The sequence below is a fragment of the Montipora foliosa genome, chromosome 13, assembly GCF_036669935.1.
Source record: "Montipora foliosa isolate CH-2021 chromosome 13, ASM3666993v2, whole genome shotgun sequence".
Classification (NCBI taxonomy): Eukaryota; Metazoa; Cnidaria; class Anthozoa; order Scleractinia; family Acroporidae; genus Montipora; species Montipora foliosa.
Genome location: NC_090881.1, coordinates 16,279,292 through 16,299,291, shown reverse-complemented (window position 1 = coordinate 16,299,291; position 20,000 = coordinate 16,279,292). Strand labels below are relative to the sequence as shown.

The 20,000-nt window shown below is 39.7% G+C and overlaps 1 protein-coding gene and 2 pseudogenes across 1 annotated transcript; 2 read left to right on the top strand and 1 right to left on the bottom strand.

Moving 5' to 3' along the window:
• The first annotated feature begins 2,506 nt into the window (after positions 1–2,506).
• LOC137982320 (uncharacterized) lies at positions 2,507–7,024 on the top strand (annotated as a pseudogene).
• Positions 7,025–11,512: 4,488 nt separating this feature from the next.
• LOC137981769 (uncharacterized) lies at positions 11,513–12,292 on the bottom strand. The gene has a single exon (XM_068828820.1). It carries the CDS (start codon positions 12,290–12,292, stop codon positions 11,513–11,515), a length of 780 nt encoding a protein of 259 aa, XP_068684921.1.
• Positions 12,293–13,676: 1,384 nt separating this feature from the next.
• Positions 13,677–20,000, top strand: part of LOC137981768 (tetratricopeptide repeat protein 28-like) — a 37,261-nt pseudogene continuing 30,937 nt past the window's right edge.

The following is a 20,000-nucleotide window of genomic DNA, read 5'->3' as shown; positions in this document are numbered from 1 at the left end:
ATATATATATAGTTTAGTGTACGTAAAAATAGCGGCGAAGAACGGGACGGGACGGGGTTTAATACACGACGTTTCGGCCGTTCGGCCTTCTTCAGGTTAAAAGTTAAAAACTAATAAATTATTTACAATGATTGCAGATCACAAAAAGAGAGGCTTATATATACAGAGCAGAAATATTGAAATTAAGGAAACGTAACAAAACAAAGGTCTTAGCAAAAAGGTGACATGGATTTGAAAATCAAAGACAAATAAAGAACTATAACAAAGGTCTAAGCTACAAGGTGACATGGATTTGACAATCAAAGACAAATAAAGAACTATAGGTGACATAGCGATGTGAATACAAATAAGTGACCAATATCATATTGGGAAAATGTCAACTCACAACTACTCAATTGTAGTAATTAATGCGGTGTTTTGATCCAAATTCCCGCCTTTTGTTAAGACCATGAGGATTAAGGGTAAATAACTGCGCAGTCCAATAGGCCTCCCTAGTGAGTAACATTTGTTCAAGATGTAAAGAATTTTCAAAAGACCTAATTTGTTCGATAATGATGAAATTGATTTGTGAAATTTCATGTTCAGAGTTATTAAAGTGGATGGCAAATTCACAAGTTCTTTTGTTCTTCAGCATGTTCGACTTGTGGTTACGAAATCTTACTTTAACTTCAGTCGAGGTGGGGCCTACATATCGCAGGTTGCATTTGGCACAAGTGGCCAAATAAATTACATTTTGCGATGAACAAGAAAGTTTTTGTTGAATGGGATAATGACGACCAGTAGCTGAACTTTGAAATTTCGAAGAAATCAAGGAGAAGAAAACGGGGGTTGTTCAAAATGCAACAAGAAATGCGATCTCTGTAAAAATTATTTAATTCAAGCTTCGGGCTTTTAATTCGAGGCTTTTAAGTTGAAATTGTTTGGTACTTAATATCTGTTTGAAAATTTAAGTGAAACGGTAAGGTGGTGCATATATCTCTTTCCTATTAGTAATATTTCAAAAAAAGCCGCTTTATTTCTTTTGTAAACTCAGTAAAGTAATTTTGTTTCGTAAGTACATTCATTTTGAGTATTGCTTTGTCAATAAGCACAGTTTGGCCGTTTAAAGATTTGCTTAGTGACAGATGCAGTCAATCGATTTATTACCAGTTTAAGTAAGGATTTTAAAACAATTCTTGACTCAATGGGAAGGGCATTCATCAAAGAGACAAGCCTAAAACCTAATAAGTGTTGCTTAGAAGCCAATATTCAAGTCATCTGTGAATGAGTTGATTCATCTGTTGCCAAGCGAAATGTTTGGCATGTGCATTTCTCATTCGCTAAATTTCATGAAATCAAAATCAAGGGGCAAATCCTTCAGATGTTTACCTCTCTTCGTATTAGATTTGATGTGACTTTGAGATCACTTCCGCGAATTATTTTATTCTGTTTCGCCATTGGTCATTGCTCGCTCTGGAGTCAAGTGAGAAAAAACACATGAACCGGGAAGGTCAATTGTGCGCAATCGTTGAGGAAGGTGGTTGTTCAGAAATGAGTGCTAGTGAAAAATCTAATCCTTCGCCCGGAAATCCCGATCGAAGCTCGATGATGCCGAAGTTGAAGAAGATCAAGGGTCTATTACCCAAAATGAAGAATCTTGATTTGTCCCCATCAGCATAAGAAAAGTGTCCATTTTTAAATCAGGTGTTGCGACAAAAATAAACAATAGACCAAATCGGCTAACTCAATGTTGTACCCAATTCAAATCTTATTGTTCAAGGAATTGAGGGGAAGGACCGAGAAACGAGCAACCCGGACCGGTCAAGGAAGGAATCGTTGGGCTAGCTCTAGCCGACTTGTTGTCAACATGGTCCCCATGCGTGAGTGAGGAGCTGATAAATTTGATGGCAAAAGTGCACGACAAACCCCCCTGCTGATGCAACCCAGTGAATGCCGGTGTTTTCATTCAGTTTGTGGCCGCAAGTTGGCCGGCTTAGGCAACGGAGAGAAAAGTTCTCTCCTTGTAATTAATTTGCCATAGAGTGAAATCGCATGTTACTTTCCCTTGTAAAATGAAGAATTCGTAACCAAACGTGTATTCAAAAGTTTTTAAAACTGCTCAAGTTACGCATTAACTAGCAATACTAACCCAAGAAGACACGAATTTTCTTAGTTTGCAGATCTAATCATGTTACAAAGCAGGGCTGTCTCCATATTTATTTGGATACCCCTAGAGTTGGTCGTCGGACCGGGGTTCCAACACATAACCTCTTGCACGGTAGTTCAAGACTCGCAACCAACTTACACAGAAGCTAATTATATAAAACCATTCGGCCAATGTGATGCAAAATAGAAAATTTTTCGTCTTTCAGTGAACTGTGGTTGGTCTTTGCTGGTTCATTGCAGAGGTCTTCACATAAAGCTAATGTTCTGAACAACAAATGAGCCCACAGCCTTAAAATCGAAGCGGTAACAGTTTAAACACTAAATTTCACGTTATTCACTTGCAGGGCAATATTTTGCAAAGATGAACCCCCGATTTTGGTTCTCAGCTGTCTTTTTGATCACAAGGATTGGTCTTGTTAGGGTAGCTAACCAAGATTGTCACAGCGAATACTCTGTTTATGGGAAGTTTCTTAGAGGCCACATTTTTAAAACAGCCATGGTTCAATTTCCACCGGAATGTTACATGATATGTCACCAGGATGTCAGGTGCCAAAGCTACAATGTCATCATTGGCAGAAACATTTGCGAGCTGAACAACAGAACGAAAGAAGCCAGGCCCGAAGACTTTTTACCCGATTCAAAGCGATTCTACATGAAGCGAGCATTCAACAGAGGTATGGGACATTAATAATTTATCCACGGAATTCTGAGATTCTTTGTGCACCCGGGTGGGGGACTCGCATATGAAAGCCTGGATGTTCCAGGTGTTGCTTAGGTGTGTAAATTCCGGATTTTGGTCTTACTTAGGGTGTTCTGGGAAAAACGCCATCATCTGTAGCCCATATGTAGCCCTCAAAGTCTCGTTTGTTTTAAATATGGTCTCTTCTAGGGGCCACAAAATCCTGGACCGGGCAAAGCCCGGATAGCCGGATAGGAAAGAACGACGTTTCGGTTCAAATGCATTTGAAATTGAAAATGGTGACACGATGTCACCGAAACGTCGTTCTTTCCTTTCGTTAATTTTTAGCTGTTTATGTTTTACGAAACCTTTGCTTATAAAGCCCAGATTGGTCTCCTTTAGGGCTTTAATTCAAAATTTCCGACGAGAATCCCCACGCCTTAATATGCCAAGTGCCCCCCTCTCCAGGACTTGTGCGTCATTCTTAACTCTTTTGTCCTTGCTAGGCTACCCAATCCCCTCCCCATAATAGGCCATTTCCGAGTTCTTGCCTGCCTCATTTTCAAAGCGAGTCTAAGTGCGAAGTTTTTGTTATGAAAATTAGTTTTCATTCATATGTAAAGTAGAACTAATTACCATCACAAAGACTTCGCACGTAGACTCGCTTTGAAGAGGAGGCAGACTTGAACTCGGAAATGGCCTATTCCTGTGCTCTTTGACTACAAACAGACAACGTTGAATGAGGAAGGAGGGGGGTCTGTTGAAAACAAATAGCCCTGTTATTTCCCTCATAAAATTGCTGTACAGACTCACTTTGACGCCGATTGTGGGTAAATGGTCTATCTTCGTTTGACGTGTGGCCTGTGACATCTTATTACAGTTCCAGGAGAGGGAGTCCAGAACTGGACTAGTGGCATATATGGTTGGGAGTGAGTTTGACTCGGATAAACCTGAGGCTCAAGGTTCTTATCTTTTTGCGATTCCAACCTGGAAAGTTTCTTAACATTGTTCTTCAAGTTGTGTGGTATACTAAGGTCGTGTTCTATTGGGATCAACCGTTTTTAGTTGGTTGGGTTTTTTAGTGTTCTATTCGGAAAAAAACCGTTTTCGGTTGGTTTGGTTGATCAACTTTTTCAACCGGCATCAAATTGAAACGATTGAAAAAGGATTGGCAGCGACCGCTGTCGTTTACGTGGGCCATTTAAAGTCTGCCGCGGGCTCCTGACGTGTTGCTTTCCCTCGACTTGTCAACGCTGAGACTACAAACTGAGTTGTTCTTTATTGTATCATTCAATAAAAAAATCTACATTGTTAATGTTAAAAAAAAGTTAATTTTCCTTTTAGACTACAATTTTACATTTATTTTACCTTTGTTTATGCTAACCACAAAGACAAAAACAAATCGAATGAGCAAAATAAAGCCGACGTTCTTCACAGTCTCTCAGCCTCTTATTTTCTTAGTAAGTTCTTAAAATTTTAGATCATCATCTCAGCCTGAACGTTGTTATAAAATGGTTCCAATAAAAAAGAGAGTTTATTAAAGTGGTTTCGAGGACTTTTGCTGAGTTTAAAACCACTCAATCTTAGATAACATTGGGTCCGTACGGCATTTGCTGCCATTCCTGATAGTTAATGAAGCTTTGTACATTTCGCCTGCAGTGCCATTGGGCTCAATTCAAGAGCTTCCTGCTGAATCGTGCGGCGAAATCAAAGCGAGTGAAGGAAGCAAAGTCAGTGTTGACAGCAAGCACTGGATATACTCAGATGAAAATGCTGGTCAGCCCATCCAAGCTACTTGTCAAGGTCAGTGTTACTTATTAGTACTTTTTGTGCAAAATACAAATCTTTGAAGATCTCCTACTCCGGTTTGAGGCCATGCACTAAGTAACTCAACAAATGAAAGTAAGACAGTAATGTGCAAACCTGGAGCTTTTCTCCAGGCGTCTTTGAAAATTCTTCAGTTCCTTACTTAGAGCTGCTATGACCATTACCATATAGAAAGTCATTTGAATACAACAACTTGTTGACTTCTTCACCGGATAATTCTATTGACATGAACTCTTTTGGGCTCAACATGTCTGCCATTTAACAGCCCGACTGGCAATATTTTTCTTTTCTTCCCACGAAAACATCCTGTTTTCAAAACTAGAGAATAGAGCCATTAAGATCAAATTCAAGTTGAAGTTTATTATTCACATTTATTCAAAATGGCCTTACGGCCTTATGTGCTACCAAGCACGAAGAGGATTAAGTAAGTAAGTAAGTTATTCAAAATGGAAATTACAATGCAAGAATAAGTAAGTGAAAAAAGAAGAAAATGAGATGATAATAGGAAATTTAACTTGCAAGGGAGAGTGTGTAGTGGCTAAAGACAACAAGCTTTCGAGTTGGCAACTACCACAATGCAGGTATAAATTATTGCAATCAGAGCGGGGCAGTGAGCAACAAAGATTCCAACTCGAATTCGTGGGCTTCCAATGAAAAAGTCGCAATCTATTCAAGACAGTTGTTTGTTCAAACTACTCCTTTGTACATGCAGTCGATTGATATCATGACAATTTTTGTTGCTGGTCGATGATGTTGCAATGCTCTACAAAAAAACATGTATAACAATGTTTTTTTTTTATGTTCAGAGGTGTGGCAAAAAATCAACGAAGATCCGGTTTGCTTTAAAGCTCGAGATGATCAATACGGTGCCTTCAACATGACTAAAACCGGAAATGTAAAGGCCATGAAGCTCGTGCACAGAAGTGGATCCATCAAATGCCACACCGCTCTACGACGCTTCCTACTGGAGCTGTACCAACTTAAACGGCTATGCAAGCAACACATTTATGACGATCATCACTTATGCCAACAAAAAAGCCCTTCTGCCAACAGGGCAAGATTTGAAAGCGTTCAAAGGTGGATCCCACGGCAAACACTTCTATGTTCTTGAAGGAATAAAGCAAGGATCAACAGAGCTTGTTCTAAGCAGCCATACCAGTCCATTACGTTTGTTGAAGAACCAGGAATTGCAGATATGGTATGGACAGGACTGGGTAGATTTGTCCGAGGAAAATAACAGTGGTACCACTTGCGTCGATGTATTTGCCTGGTACATGTAAAACTGAAACGTCAGTTTGCAGTAAAAGAAACTGCAGTTACTGTGGCTATCGACATTTAGAAGTTCGAAAAGGTCACAGTTTTTTCACCCGCTAGTTTCTTGTTTCTCTTCCGTCTTTACCTTGTTGTGCACATATCAACAAAAGCATCCAGAAATATTAAATATTAAACTAAATGCTAAATATTAAACTAAGCCAGTTTGCATAAATCATACTGACCGTACTGCTGCAAACATTGCTTTCAGTTATCCTGTACATTTTATGGTATTAAGTTAACGAATACATTTTATACATTAATAACCTGTTATTATATATGAATAATTACTGGCCCCCATGAAATCCTATTGTTCTCTCTCTGCATTAAATCAACGATTGCAGTCTTGAATTGAAAATGCTAAATCAACTGTCTGAGGAAAACGGGGGCGAAGATCATAGCTTCACTTGATTTCATATCCGCAGTTTACATATGATTCATTTCATATATACCATTTCATCATTGATTCGTTCCTCACGGGACCATTAGAACTCACAAATGACCAGCTCCCAACGTCAGTGGCTTCATAGCTCAGTTGGTTAGAGCGTCGCACCGGAATCGCGAGGTCACAGGTTCAAATCCCGTTGAAATCCTGAATTTTTCAGGCTTCTCTACGCACGCAATTGCAAAAATTGCGTTCATAACTGCGAAGATCATAGCTTTACTTAGCGGTCTTTTTTGTTAGCAAGGATATTATCACAGCTATTATCAGGGCTAATATAAATACTAAACGCGCTACTTCCAACGGGCTGATTTAACACTATTTCTCTTCTTTTATAGTCGGACTAAAAGTCATGATCTGTAGTTTCATTAGGTTTGCTTTGTTTTGAAAAGTACTTCTCAAACTCATTAATACGTCATAAGACTTTTAGCCAATCGGAGAGCCCTATTTTAGTCAGGTGCATGTGTCTTGATACCTAATGAAACTACAGATCAAGAAATGCCCGAGTTAGTTCAAAAACTGATCAAGCCACTGATCACTTGAATTTTAATGAACCTTTATGCTAATAAACCTTCCGAAAAAAGAAACAAATAAACTACCGCACTCAATGCATTTCAAATTTCCCGATTATTCAACGTAAAACTTTCGTGGTACCTTTTCCAGGGCCCGGTTGTTCAAAACCCGATTAACGCTAATCCCAGATTAAAAATTAACCAAGAAGTTTATTTCTCTACTCACAAATGCTTTTCAACGCTGACATTTGGCAAAACTTTACATTAGAAGAAGTAAATCTTGAAAAACAAACATAAGCAAAAGAAACTTTCACCAAAAACTTGAAAACATGAAACAAAAGTTTAAGCTAATCCTGGATTAAGTTAATCGGCTTTCGAACAACCGGGCCCAGGCCAGGGGATAGTAAAACGAATTTGGAGATCCGATAGTTCAGCGAAAGATCATCCATTTTAGCAATGTCTTTGAAAAGTCCACCGCAGTCTAAAACTGGCACTTGTACCCTTCTTTTTTCTTTCGGCGAAAATGTTCACAGCCCAATTATTTTGATATTTAGTTGAAACTGGAACCGAAACACTTTCTTGGGAAGACGATTTTGACAGGCGAAAACGACGTGATTCTGACTAGCTCCTGTTTATCAATATTATTTTGAACATGTGGTTTGGGTCGGTGTATACACCAAGAAGAGGACTATTTGTTCTTTTGTGTAGCACCCGCCTTATAGGCAAATTGATGAAATAAATTAATATTAAAATAAATTAATATAAAAATAAATAAACAATTTTGAGAAATGTCAGGGGCCCCAAACGGTAGTCTTCGATGAAATATGTGTTCGGGAGAGTAAAACTGCTCTGATAATTTCGGTTCTACGTTGCCAAACAGCTACAGACCTTTTTACTAAAACATAGGCTAAAATATTCGCAGCCAGGTAAAAGTAGTCCCTTACGTTTTCGGAAGGGATATTTTTGCAATTTTTGGCATTTAAAAAGGTCACCTGGTAGTTTCGGTTGGGTTGGAAGTTCTTAGAAGGTAACTTTCAGCTAGCAATTTCTGAAATTGAGATATTATTCCCTAAACTTTTCGGACTCTTCAATTTTCAGCTAAGAAATCGGAACACATCAAATTTTTCTAGGTGATAAAAACATCTCTTATACAGTTCTTATACATTACAAGGAGCCTAACAATGTCTCTCAAAGGCTTTTGGCTTAATTTGCTCGCTGGGTGCCCTTGAAATGTTACAGTGTATTTTATTTTATTTTTTAGTCGTGATCACGTTCTCACAATGTTGCTGTCGCCAATCAACTCATAAACACAATGTACAGCTCGGTAAAGGAGCCTCTTGTAAGGCCGCCAGCAGTTTGTAATACTCCATGTTCCTTGTCATATAGTGTACTTGGACAGGCAATACTTACTTCATGTGCACTGACCTTGTAGCGTCTGGATGATTTTTCCGATATAGTTTTTAATCTTATATACAGTAATGATAACAATATTTTTTGGGGGGAACCTGGGAATTTTGTAGGGGGTGGGGGGGGGGGGGGGAAGGCCTCTTTCCCTCAAATACCCTAGTTAAAACCCTGAATTTCTGCAGAAATTCATTCATTCTGCAAACATTAAATTCCACATAATTTGCGATTCCTCTTGTCAAAAACCACTGCTAGTGCTTATCAACAACTGGGATTTTATTCCCGGAGTGAACATGTGTGAATTAACAATTGAGTGTGGATTGAATCCAGTTTGTTCGAGTACCGGATATGTCTACAAAACGGGCAAAGTTTGCGAAAATGTAAGCTTCAATTTTGTTTGGCAATGTCAACCACTGGAACTACAGCGCATGCTCGTTTTTGTAGGCCAATTACGCAGGAGTAAGAACATTAACGATGAAAAAAAAAATGTTGACAGAATCTCATGCTTGTTTTGAGAAGTAGGGATACTGTTTAATCAAACTTCCGGTGTCTAGCGAGTGCTCAGGTGTTGAATATCACTATATTTAAGTTGTTGAAAATAGCGAAGTGGGGAAACTGTTGCAGTTCAATGTGAGGCTAAATGAATTGACGATAATCAGTTTTATGATTTTCTTAGCCAAATTTCAGTGAAAAATAGCTGTGTTTAAGGTGAGTATACCATGACATAATGTAATTTCGTAATCAGAGAGTTTTTCTGTGGAGGATACATATGGCGCATCGTATTCTCGGTTTTCCAGTTTCAGTTTCGTCGGCTCTATAACATATTTTAGCTTAAAATGAACTGGAAGCACTAAAATACAATCCAGCACGGGTTCCATCCATTGAAAAATACAGTCTTCTTGGAAAATATGGGTTTTGCTTCGACGGCGTCCGTGGAAGAAAAGCAGCAAGATTTTCTTCTTGGTTATGGTTTTCTTCCGTTTTATTGCCTTAGCTATTTTTTCTCTGTTTTATGGTCATTCTAAAAATTCTACAGCTTCTTACAATGCGGAGCCGCCGAAAACGCTGAATTACTTCAGTGATAGAGCAGTGAGTATATCAAACCCCACGTCATATGATATCTTGGGATCCAACAGGACTAACACATGTCAGAGTTGTATTTTCCTCATTTTCTCTCCTTCTTTTAATTCGTTTTGGCTTTCATTTGTTTGATCGGTTCCTTGATAACTTATTTCTTCATCTTTTTGTTTCATAAAGAATTAATTCAAATTGTGTTGAGCGAGTTTTCTTTTCATAGCCTCGGTTCACTTTACACTCGAGCGACACTGAATTCACTCCCATTTCAAGCCTAGCGTCGACCTCAATGAAGTACTGTAAAAATATAAAGCAAATTTTCTTATCAACGAAGTTAAATATACTACTTATAAAGAAAAAAAAACTCTAACGGAAAATTCGCAATCTTTCAAAAGATTTTTCCTACCGGCGGTGAGCTTTCAAAAAATGTCGGCCGATTGCCGAATTTTTGTGTTCAGCAATGCGTTGGTCAAGGTGTCGGGCTGTATACCCAACATAATCTGCATCACACAGATCACATTGAAAATAATAAACAAAACATTTGTGATTCACAATTGACGGCTTGATTTGGCCCCAATTTTTTGCTCACTAAACCGGTTGTACTGTGACTAAGATCGCGTAATTGTTTCCCGACTGTATTGCCAGCCACTTGATCTTTAAATGGAATTTAAGGTCTTAAGAAAGTGCAAGGGCAAATTTGATAGCTTATTCTACGAAATGCTCTTCAAATTCGCAATGGAAAGTCCTTTTTTCACTTCCGCCATGTTGTTTGATGTGAATCACGAGTTTGAAAAAAAACTACGTAGAGTGTAGTTTACAGAGTATAGATTTTCTTACAACTTAGCCAAATATGTTTCTTTCAGAGGGGCGACGCCTTTTACGTATATTTGGAGTCAAAACTAACCACATCTTCTGTAGACTCGCCACAAGTCGACCTCACGATAACCCCAGAAGTGATTTTTCGTACGCGAAGTGAATGAGCGAGCGACGAAGTCGCGAGAGGTCGACTTGTCTCGCTTGCAAAGTCGCGCCAAAAAGGGGATGACGTCATTCGCAAGCCCTGAACTTGATGGCGCAATCGGACGAAAACAGTCGAACATGTTTGTTTCTACGAAATGGAAAGAGGAAATTTGTTAACTTTGTGCTAAAGGTATCAGAAACAAAGATGAAATAAAACGAAAGCTTTTTTTCAATCCCGAGTCGCCGCTTGGAAAGGAGATCTCCAGTGGTATTTTCTGGACCAACACTTGTGCTTTGATTTGTGCTGATAGAAACGAAAGACTAATATATTCGAAAGATTAGCAAGTAAGGGAAAGCTTCGAATCGTCAAGAAAGTCAATTGATTTCACTCATGAAAGATCAGGTACGCTTACGTGTAGGAGACGTACTAGACCGGGATTAAAAGATACATCTTAGTGACTGACTTAAGCTTACCATTTAGCGATGCAATGACTCTCGGACCTCTCGTCGATGAATACACATGCATTTCAAAATTTTTTGTTCCATTCGACAAAAAATGTGTTGATAGTCGTTGAGAATCGCCTCGGGACTTCCAGACACCTGTTTATACTTAAGATTTTAAATGTGTTGTCTCCTAAATAGCGACCGGCTAGAGACCAAATCTTTCGTGAGTGAAATCAGTGGAAGAATTACGAAGACGATAGCATTGCCACCCGCTCCAAGTGAACGACCAAAAGCGTACGGGACTAGTTCAAAGGTCAGACTTTTCCCAGCTCCGGTTGGAGAAGACACAAACAGATCTATGCAAGACAGATATTCTTCAATTATTTTCCTTTGATGGTCGCGTAATTTGGAATATCCGGTAGCCTTAAGCCCCGGCAAAACTATCGAACAAAGTTGGATTCAACCTTCACACTTTGCTCGATCCAACATTGTTGGACCGTTTGGCCGCCTATGTTGGAGGCTGTTTGTCCAACAATTTTTGCCCGATCGAATGTTGGATAGAGTTTGCTTTTGATCAAACATTTTGCTCAACAACGAAAAAATGTTAGAGTGTTTTGCCGCCCTTCCAACAAAGTTGTATCCTGAAGCAGGTCACGTTCGCTCTGCCAGCCAATCAAGAATCGCTATTTTATTTTCAAGCCTAGGCTTCTCGCGTCATTTGGAAAACAAAGATGGCAGTAGTGGCCTACTTGGTGGAATTCCCAACTTGTTTCCTTCAAGTGCCTTAAGAAAGCAACACTTATTCGATATGCCACCATCTGATACGCGGCCATTAGTTCCCACATCTGCATAGAGAACGTCACAATCGGGACCAGCAATAGCCAATAGGACAATGGAGTGCGTGTGACGGTTTACAGTTATAATAATGAGATCCCGAGTTTGGAGGAGGTTGGAGGGTAATATGCTTCCCGTCGATGGCTCCCAAGCATTCGGAAAGTTCCTTTTCTCTTCAAACTGTTTTGCAATCTGTAGCCATTCCTGCTCAGACGAAGGCACTTTTAAGTAAGAAGGGCCCAGCCTTTTGGTTATTGCTTCACACACTTCCGTCACAATATATGATACTGCAGGTCTGCTGATCCTAAATTGAAAATGATGGGATCGAAAACTCTCGCCAGTAGCCAGAAATCTGAGCGTCAAAGCTAGCCTTTCAGAGGGAATAATCGGTTCACCGCCCATTTTGGTGCTCTGTTTGCATATGTCCGGTTCAATTGCGTTCAAAATTTCTTTGAACTGATCCGGGCTCATTCTCATCATCTCCTTAAATGCAGGCGTATCCTGCAGCGATAATTGTATTACAGTTTGGAAAATTCCCTTTTCGGATCGTTCTTTTAGCCATTCACTAGTTTTCCCTCGCTTGACACGGTCATTTGGGCCCCCTAACAGCTCGAGAACCATAAACGCTATAAGAGCTTTTCGTTTGTGTGTTAGCGCCATATTTTCAAATTTAGCGCCAACGTGCACCGGTAGCTTGTTTCGTCTAGCAATGTTGGATACAGTTTTGCCACTATCTCAACATTCACATCCAACAATGTTGGATGTTGGATCCAACTTTGTTCGATAGTTTTGCCAGGGCTTTAGTAGCATGTTTGAAAATCAAGCTTCACTGCGTGTGGCAAATTTTGATTGACAACTCTATCCCCTGGGGTCCACGAGGACTACTCTGATTGGCCTAGCTCAGCGACCAGCTTTTGGGTCGCTAAATTGGCGCCAATCAATTATGAAAAGTCCTTCGTTCCGCGCGTATCTAGACGAAGGACTTTTCGAAAGTCTACATCTTCTGATGCCAGGTTTTTACGCTCCTTCACGGTTTATCGAGTCTCAACCGGGAAACTTTTTCTTTTTAATGTAATTAATCATCCTACAGACACAACCGGGTTACTTTCTGGATCTATCTACAGTAGTTTCGCAAAAGGAAACTGATTTTTAAATCACCATTCTGACATCTCTCCCAGAAATTACGTCCACGTGTTTGTAATTTCTGTTCGCATGAAATGTCGCTAAATTTACAGCAGTTCAAAGAACGAGCTAGAATTTAAGAGATACATGTACTCGGAAAAAACTCATTTATCTTTGAGACGGAAATAAGGTTGGAACGCGGAGACACACTGAGGGTCGTGACCAGAAATACTAAGGCCGGGGACACTTAGTTTCGTGTATATAAAGTACCAAACGATCTTACTAAATATAAAGTTTCGAGTCAGCGCTTAACCCTAATTACTAAAGATCAGTGCCTAATCCAGCAGTTATTCTCTGCGTAAACAGAGTGTTGTTTATCTGCAAAGGCGGATTAACACTGTGGTTGTCTGGTATTGCCACGTAACGTCACCAAATGTTGCCCTTGTATATGTGTCACGAAGTGTCTCAACTTATTTTGGAGTATCCATTTTTCAGTCATACTCAAACTCGTCGCCATCTTGATCTTGACGAGAGGGGCTTGGGGTCTAATATCTTTTAATTTTGACGAGTCGGCCACACCATCAGATTTTTCAACCACTCGAGCAAGTAAAACTTGTTATAAATAAAATTGTCCTTGTTGAGGGGGTTATGTATTCATGAAGTGCTTCCTGCTACGGGTATTTCCCATCCACACAGAACTCAAATGTTTTGAACAAATGTTTCATTCCCATAATCATCAGCAGTTTTCTCATGGGGAATACAACTATAAAATGGCTGGTTATGAACTCATACTATGGTTACTCCAACACTGATGTCATAATCTGATAGTTCTTGTTTGTGTGCATACACAAATCAAATTTTAAAGAACTATCTCTTTATATCTTTTAAAACGTAAGGCCTCTAAACAGAACTGCCAGTGCACATGGCTGAGAAAGCAAATGGATCCGATATCAACTCAGTTGCCGAGACAGGAACGCTGGATTCCGACGAAGAAACCTTGAAAGGTGAGTTCGAGTATGCTGCTTGCTTTCAGTCTGTATGCTGATGCTAAAAAACAAACCAGGTCCGAATTCACTACTCGGGTTGTTAACAACGGCAGGCTTATTCTACATGTCCCATACCTCGAATGTTAACGCAGCCATTTCAAGTAACAAACCAGAAGTTAACGAGTACAGGAAGGGGACCCCTTGATTTGCATTCTCCAGGCATTGAAAGCTTTGGAAGAAGCATAGTTAATCGAGGGACTGATTATGAAACCTTAAAACCTTCAAAAGCGTTAACAATGTTGTCGCAGTAGACCTTTTTGCAGATACGGTGGCCAATTTGATTTCTATTGTTTCAAATAACTATTATGGGATGCCCAGGGGGCAAAACGTATTAATTTTCCCCCTGAGCATCCCATAGTGTCTTTCGATACAATAAAAATCAAAATGGCCGCCGTATCTGCAAAAGGGTCTGATGTTGAATGTTGAATTGACCGTGACCCTGTACAATCTTTTGTTTGGGTCTCGCACGGGTTCCCAAATTAGTCGCACATAATTCAATCGAAGGATTTGATTGGTTATCGTATCGAAAAAAGGTGTGTTTTGTGCAGGGTCAAGGCCAAAAATACGGACAAAAACATCAAACAAAGGAACTTGTCGAGTTTCATAACCCTCTCCATGCATTAACTATGGAAGAAGTGAGACCACCAATTCCTGATTCCAGTTTAATTGTTACTGCGTAATTTTCCATAAAATAATGGCTGTCATTCACCGTCTTTGTTCTTTAGAGTTCTGGGAAGGTTAGCTAAGCTTCCCTGAATTTCAAATTCTGAACAAAGTCAAGCATTTTAAAATTTGTCGTGGGACAAGCGGAAGATGTTTTTTATCCAATAAAAGGCAAGGATGAACATTTTACCGTTGTGTGCCGACGTTCGAGACAAAATTTTGAATTTGGTAATCTTACATCGTTTTGCATAGGAAAATAAAAATTTACTATAATGTAAACCATACTTCACTTGCAGCACGATTTTACCTCTCATTAAAACCAGCTTTGTTTTCATGTTTTTGCAACCTTGAAGGCCGAGACGCACTAGGCGACAGGTCTCTGCAACAAGTTGCTCCGTGTTTACTACTTGCAAAACAAGTCGCTGCGACACCACGCCATGTTCGGTGCATACGCAGTGATCTCGTATGAGGGGGAATGTGAACTAGGTTGGTAATTTGATATGGCTGACCATATGACGCTCTATCATTGGTTCATTTATATTTTGTCGCAACGACTTGTTGCCGGAACTGTACACACGATGCGACAACGCTGCTATCGCTAATTTTGTCGCTGCGATAAGTCGCACGAGTTCAAACTGGTTTGAATTCGTGCGACTGATCGCGGCGACAAAGTTCTGCCGCCGCGACAATGATTTTCACGAAATTGTCCCTGTCACACAAGGCGAATTGTTGCGACGAGTCGCACCAAATAATCAAGCCGGGTCGACAAGACGAAAGTTAATTATTTGGTAGTGAAGTCAAAGCATTTTGTTGGCTCCTGCTAAAGCCTGGCGATAAATATTTGAAAAAAATGCTTGAGATAATCTCTTCAGTTTTTGCCCGAGTGCTTTTAATTTGTTTTCTTGGGTGTAATCTTAAACTTGTTTGTCTAAAGCTTTAAACCTGCTTGAACTGTCCTTCGTTGTCGAGCCAAGTGTAAAATTGTCCAACTCTCCATTTTGTCATAAAAAATCTTTTGAAATTTGCGCGTCGTAGCGAGGTTAGAAGGGCTTATTAGAATTCAAACAGAAGAATATTTTATTTGGCGGCCATTATGAGAGAGGTCTATGGCATCATCTGAGCGTTTCTCCTCCTTTTTTGCTTATCGGATCTTGTTAAGAAAATAAAAGTAGGTTCGGGATTGATTGTTTGCGATGGATAAAAAATTAGTTCCCGTATTGAATCTCGAACTGGTAGCCAAATCTGTAGGGTTTTTGTGAAAGTAACAAAAAAAGACTTTGCAGATCTATAATCTTGGACAAAGCTCTTGGGAAAAATTTTAAGTCTAAAGTCTTCTATTTATGAGAAAAACTAACGCGGAGAGATTTCGACGTTTCGATGACATCCTGTCATCATTATCAAGAAAATTTCAACAGTAAATCCAGTAAATCCAAGCTATCGAATGTTTCGATACCAATGTTTATAATGTGGTGAAAAATGCTGTGCAGGCCTTTTGCCGTTTCTTAACCAACATTGGATTAGGGGGAAGGGGAAGGTATGGAGAAGTCAATCCTTTATCACACAGGCAACTAAGGGAATGACTTAAAGTAGTGTGTGTCATTTTCGCAAAGAGTTTTGTCCAAGATTGTAGTCTTGAAAACTAGACTTATCATTGGAGAAATGTAGCATCGCGTCCAAGTGAAACTGCAAACGACACGCTACTTCTTGTCCTTAAATCATGTAATTTCTCTTTTTCTAACATTTCTCTCTTTTTGAGAAGCTCCTCGACATCTGCAGTCTCAAGGAATCAGCTAAAATCAAGCACGTTTCCTTGAATTTTAGAAAAACGCAAATTTCTGCCTGACCACTTTGCCGTTTTCCGTAGACCCGATGCAATACTTCTCCATTGTCTTTACCGTGTGCTCTATCGAAAATTCCCTCAAAACTTGTGTTTATTTCGTTTTCTTTTTAGCTAAAGCAAATGCTTTCCTGATAAAAGGGAATGAAATATGCAGAGGGAAAGATTTTAGCGAAGCCATACGAGTTTACACAGAAGGAATTGCGGTTAACTGCAAAGATGAGCTCCATAAGGCCAAACTTTACAGCAACAGAGCAAAAGCACATTTTAGTTTGGGTGAGTTGTTTGTTGTTGTTTACTATTATCCATGCTTTTCTCAGGGGGGAGGGGAGAAGTGGGTCGACTCGTACAACTGGCGACAAATTTTAGCGCAAAATTACAACGGTCAGCGGATCTTGAAGAAAGTGTTGGGCTGTGTAAGCGAACGATTTAGAACTTTCGCAACGCCAGCGTGTTAAAAGTTCTTAGACCTTTTTACAACTTCCAACTCGCAAACATCAGAAAAATCAGTCTTGTAAGCCAGTTTAATGGGAGGGCATGGACGAGCATAGAATGGAGGCTGATGCATGGATACTTCTTCCACACTACCCTCCATTACATGCTCGTCCCAGTCTAACCGCGTGAGATTATACAAAAACCAAAAGTTGATAATAAATTGCAAATCAAAGAAGATGTACCAAGCTCATAGACAATTTTACAGTTGTAGCTAGGTTAGCTGGCCTAAGAATGGAAGCGAGGCTGCTGGTGACCCTGCTTTGATACAAAACTTCGTGCTTTTGTAATGTTAATGTAGACTAATTAGAATTACAACAACGCGATTTACATGATAAAAGCATCGAGGTCTTTATCAATACAAGGTCACCGGCAGCTTCGCAGCCATTCATAGGCTAGGTCACTGATCAAACAACTGTAAAATGGCCTATTTCCTCCGAATTGGTATCTGGTTACATGCGAATACTCTTTGGGAAGCCTAATATGAACGCTGGTCGAGTCACTTAAAAACGCCTTGTTCGGAAGACGACGTGATGCCGTAATGAGGGTGTTGGATTCACTTGCGTTTTGTGCCTGGTTCCAATCCCGCTCCGATCCCTTTTGGCCTCGAATTTGGAGGTTCTGAGGTCAAGTCTACCATGCTTTGTAACTAACCACCTGGTCGCATCTTTAGCCTCAATAATGCATGCATTTATTCTCACCAATCATCTATTAGAGGACAGACCCATAGCTGACGTCACCATCAAAATCTTTTTAATTCTTTATTTTATACTGAACCTGAACAAATAGATTCCATTTTGCCTTGCGTCTGTTCTGTAATACCGGTAGATCACAGAAGACGTCAAAGTGTGGTAAGAACATCAGTGATACACTCCACTATCGCCTCGTGTGCAGCTTTTTTGGTTCTTACCACATTTTGACGTCATCTGTGATCTATTACTGAACGGACACACGGCAACAGGCATTCTACCTGTTAAACATACGCTAGCCTTCGTTAGCCCCCTGAAGAAGACCCAAGGCTCAAAACGCCACCCCGCAAATCTTTCTTAAGGTGGTTTATTTACCTTCCTTAACTCCCTGGATAAAAGCGAATTTTTCGTGTTACATTCCCCACCGACGCATGCGCAGCACCAGAGTTTCTTTTGAACCCAACTCCATCCTTCCTTAAACATGCTACATTTAAGGTGGCTCAAAACAGTTTCAACCTTCGAAGACACTCCCTTCAGAACAAATCACGCGACAACACTGTATAGCAATGTTACGGTACCATATGAAACATCGATTATTTTTAAACAAGATGTATTGTATTGTGATGTAATAAGTTGCCTTGGCAACGAAAAGGCCCGGCAAAAACACCCTATATTTTGGATTTATTTGCTCGTATCTCAAAAAGGAACTGGTGACCCCCATTTTTTATTGTTGAAAAGTGATCAGAAGGCCAAGACGAAACTTTCGGCCGATTTGGAAAATTTCTGTACAGGAGAATCAGAGCCACCTTTAAAAAAAATCACAGAATTAAGGTGGCTCTCAATCCGCTATACAGATTTTTTTTTTAACTTTGCAGAAAGTTTCATCTTGCCCTTCTGATTACTTTTCAGAAATAAAAAATTGGGGTCACCGAGTTCGTTTTTGAGATATAAGGAACTAAAGACAAAGTAAAGAGTGTTTTTGACAGGGCTTACCTGTTGCCACGGTGACATATTACGTCACAATAATGACTGCATGTTGTTCAACAATAATTCGTGTTTCATTTGGTACCACAACATTGCTAATACATGATACTGCGTTGTAGTTCCAATCCTTTTAATAAGAGCGTTACTTGGAATCGTTGAAACTGGTTTGAGCCGACTTAAGCGAAATGAACTTTTAATATAAACGAAGTATTAAGATTTACAATAATCCTCTACAAAAAAAAAAAAAGAACGAGAACAATACGGTCTTCTCGGCTTTATGATCGAATCCCTCCGTTGGCTTGCCAAATGCGTTAGAATAATATTTGTTGTTTCTGCCCAAAGTTCTCATCATCGTCTCTTCTACAGGGAATTACATTTATTCGCTGGAGGACGCAAAAGTCGCTACTGAGTTGCAACCATCTCTTGTGTTGGCTTACTTAAGCGGTAAGAACAAGGGAACATTATTGTTGTTGATACAGTAGTGTAACATTTGTCCAGTTTATACAAAAAGACATTTTGCGAGGTATTTGCAAGGTCAGAGGGATAAGTAATTCCTTTTATTGAAGTCGACCTCCCTTAAATATCATACCATGCATGCATTGACTTTAATTTAGTACTAGTCTAATCCTCCATCAGGTACAAGGAGGTTTTAATAGGTCAGTTTCGTATTGGCTTGTATCGAGCATGAAATGGAGGCTAATGCGGCGGATTTCTTTTCACCTGGAAATGATTTCACCCACATTAGCCTACATTTCATGCTAGATCCAGTCTAACCGTGAGAATACGAAACTGGCCTATTGAGGATGCCGAAAGCCTCGGTTACAGGTTTTTTTCATGATAAAATGAAACTATAAGCTAACAGAACAATGTTTCTTATTTGAGGACGTATATATATACGTTGTCGGTCGTTGCGTGACAAAACATAGGACGTATATATACGTCCTTGGGAGGACGTTTTGGGGATATTTTTTTAACATTAACAAGGTGGTTTATCACATGACGTCACGGCCACCATGTTAGTGTCTCCAAACAGAGATACGGCGGCCATGTTGGTGTCTCGACCCAATCCTCCCGGAATTGAATTCTATTATTATGCGTTTTCATATGCTGATCACGTGAGTGCAAATCAACAAGTGCATGATACACTAAAGGACAACTTGAACTCAGTTTGTAGTCGAACTTAGTATACCACACAACTTTAAGAACATGTTAAGAACGTTTTCAGGCTCGAATCGCCAAAAGAATAAGAACGTTCAGCCTCTGCCCCAAAATTAGAAGCTCTCATAAAAAAAGAGTATAAATTCAATTTTTAGCGTGACCGGACAAATACACATTTGGTTTCAAGCTATATCAAAGGCGACAGAGCGATCTGAGAAAGCATGGCTTGGCATAGGTTCATCTAGGCTTTGTCGACCACATTTTACACTTCACGCTATTTCTTCAATGCGTTTTACGAACATTTTAAACACCCAATGCGACTGGTCAGTTCAAAAATTGATGGCGTGGTGTAAAAATAAGACGAAGATATTTAGTTT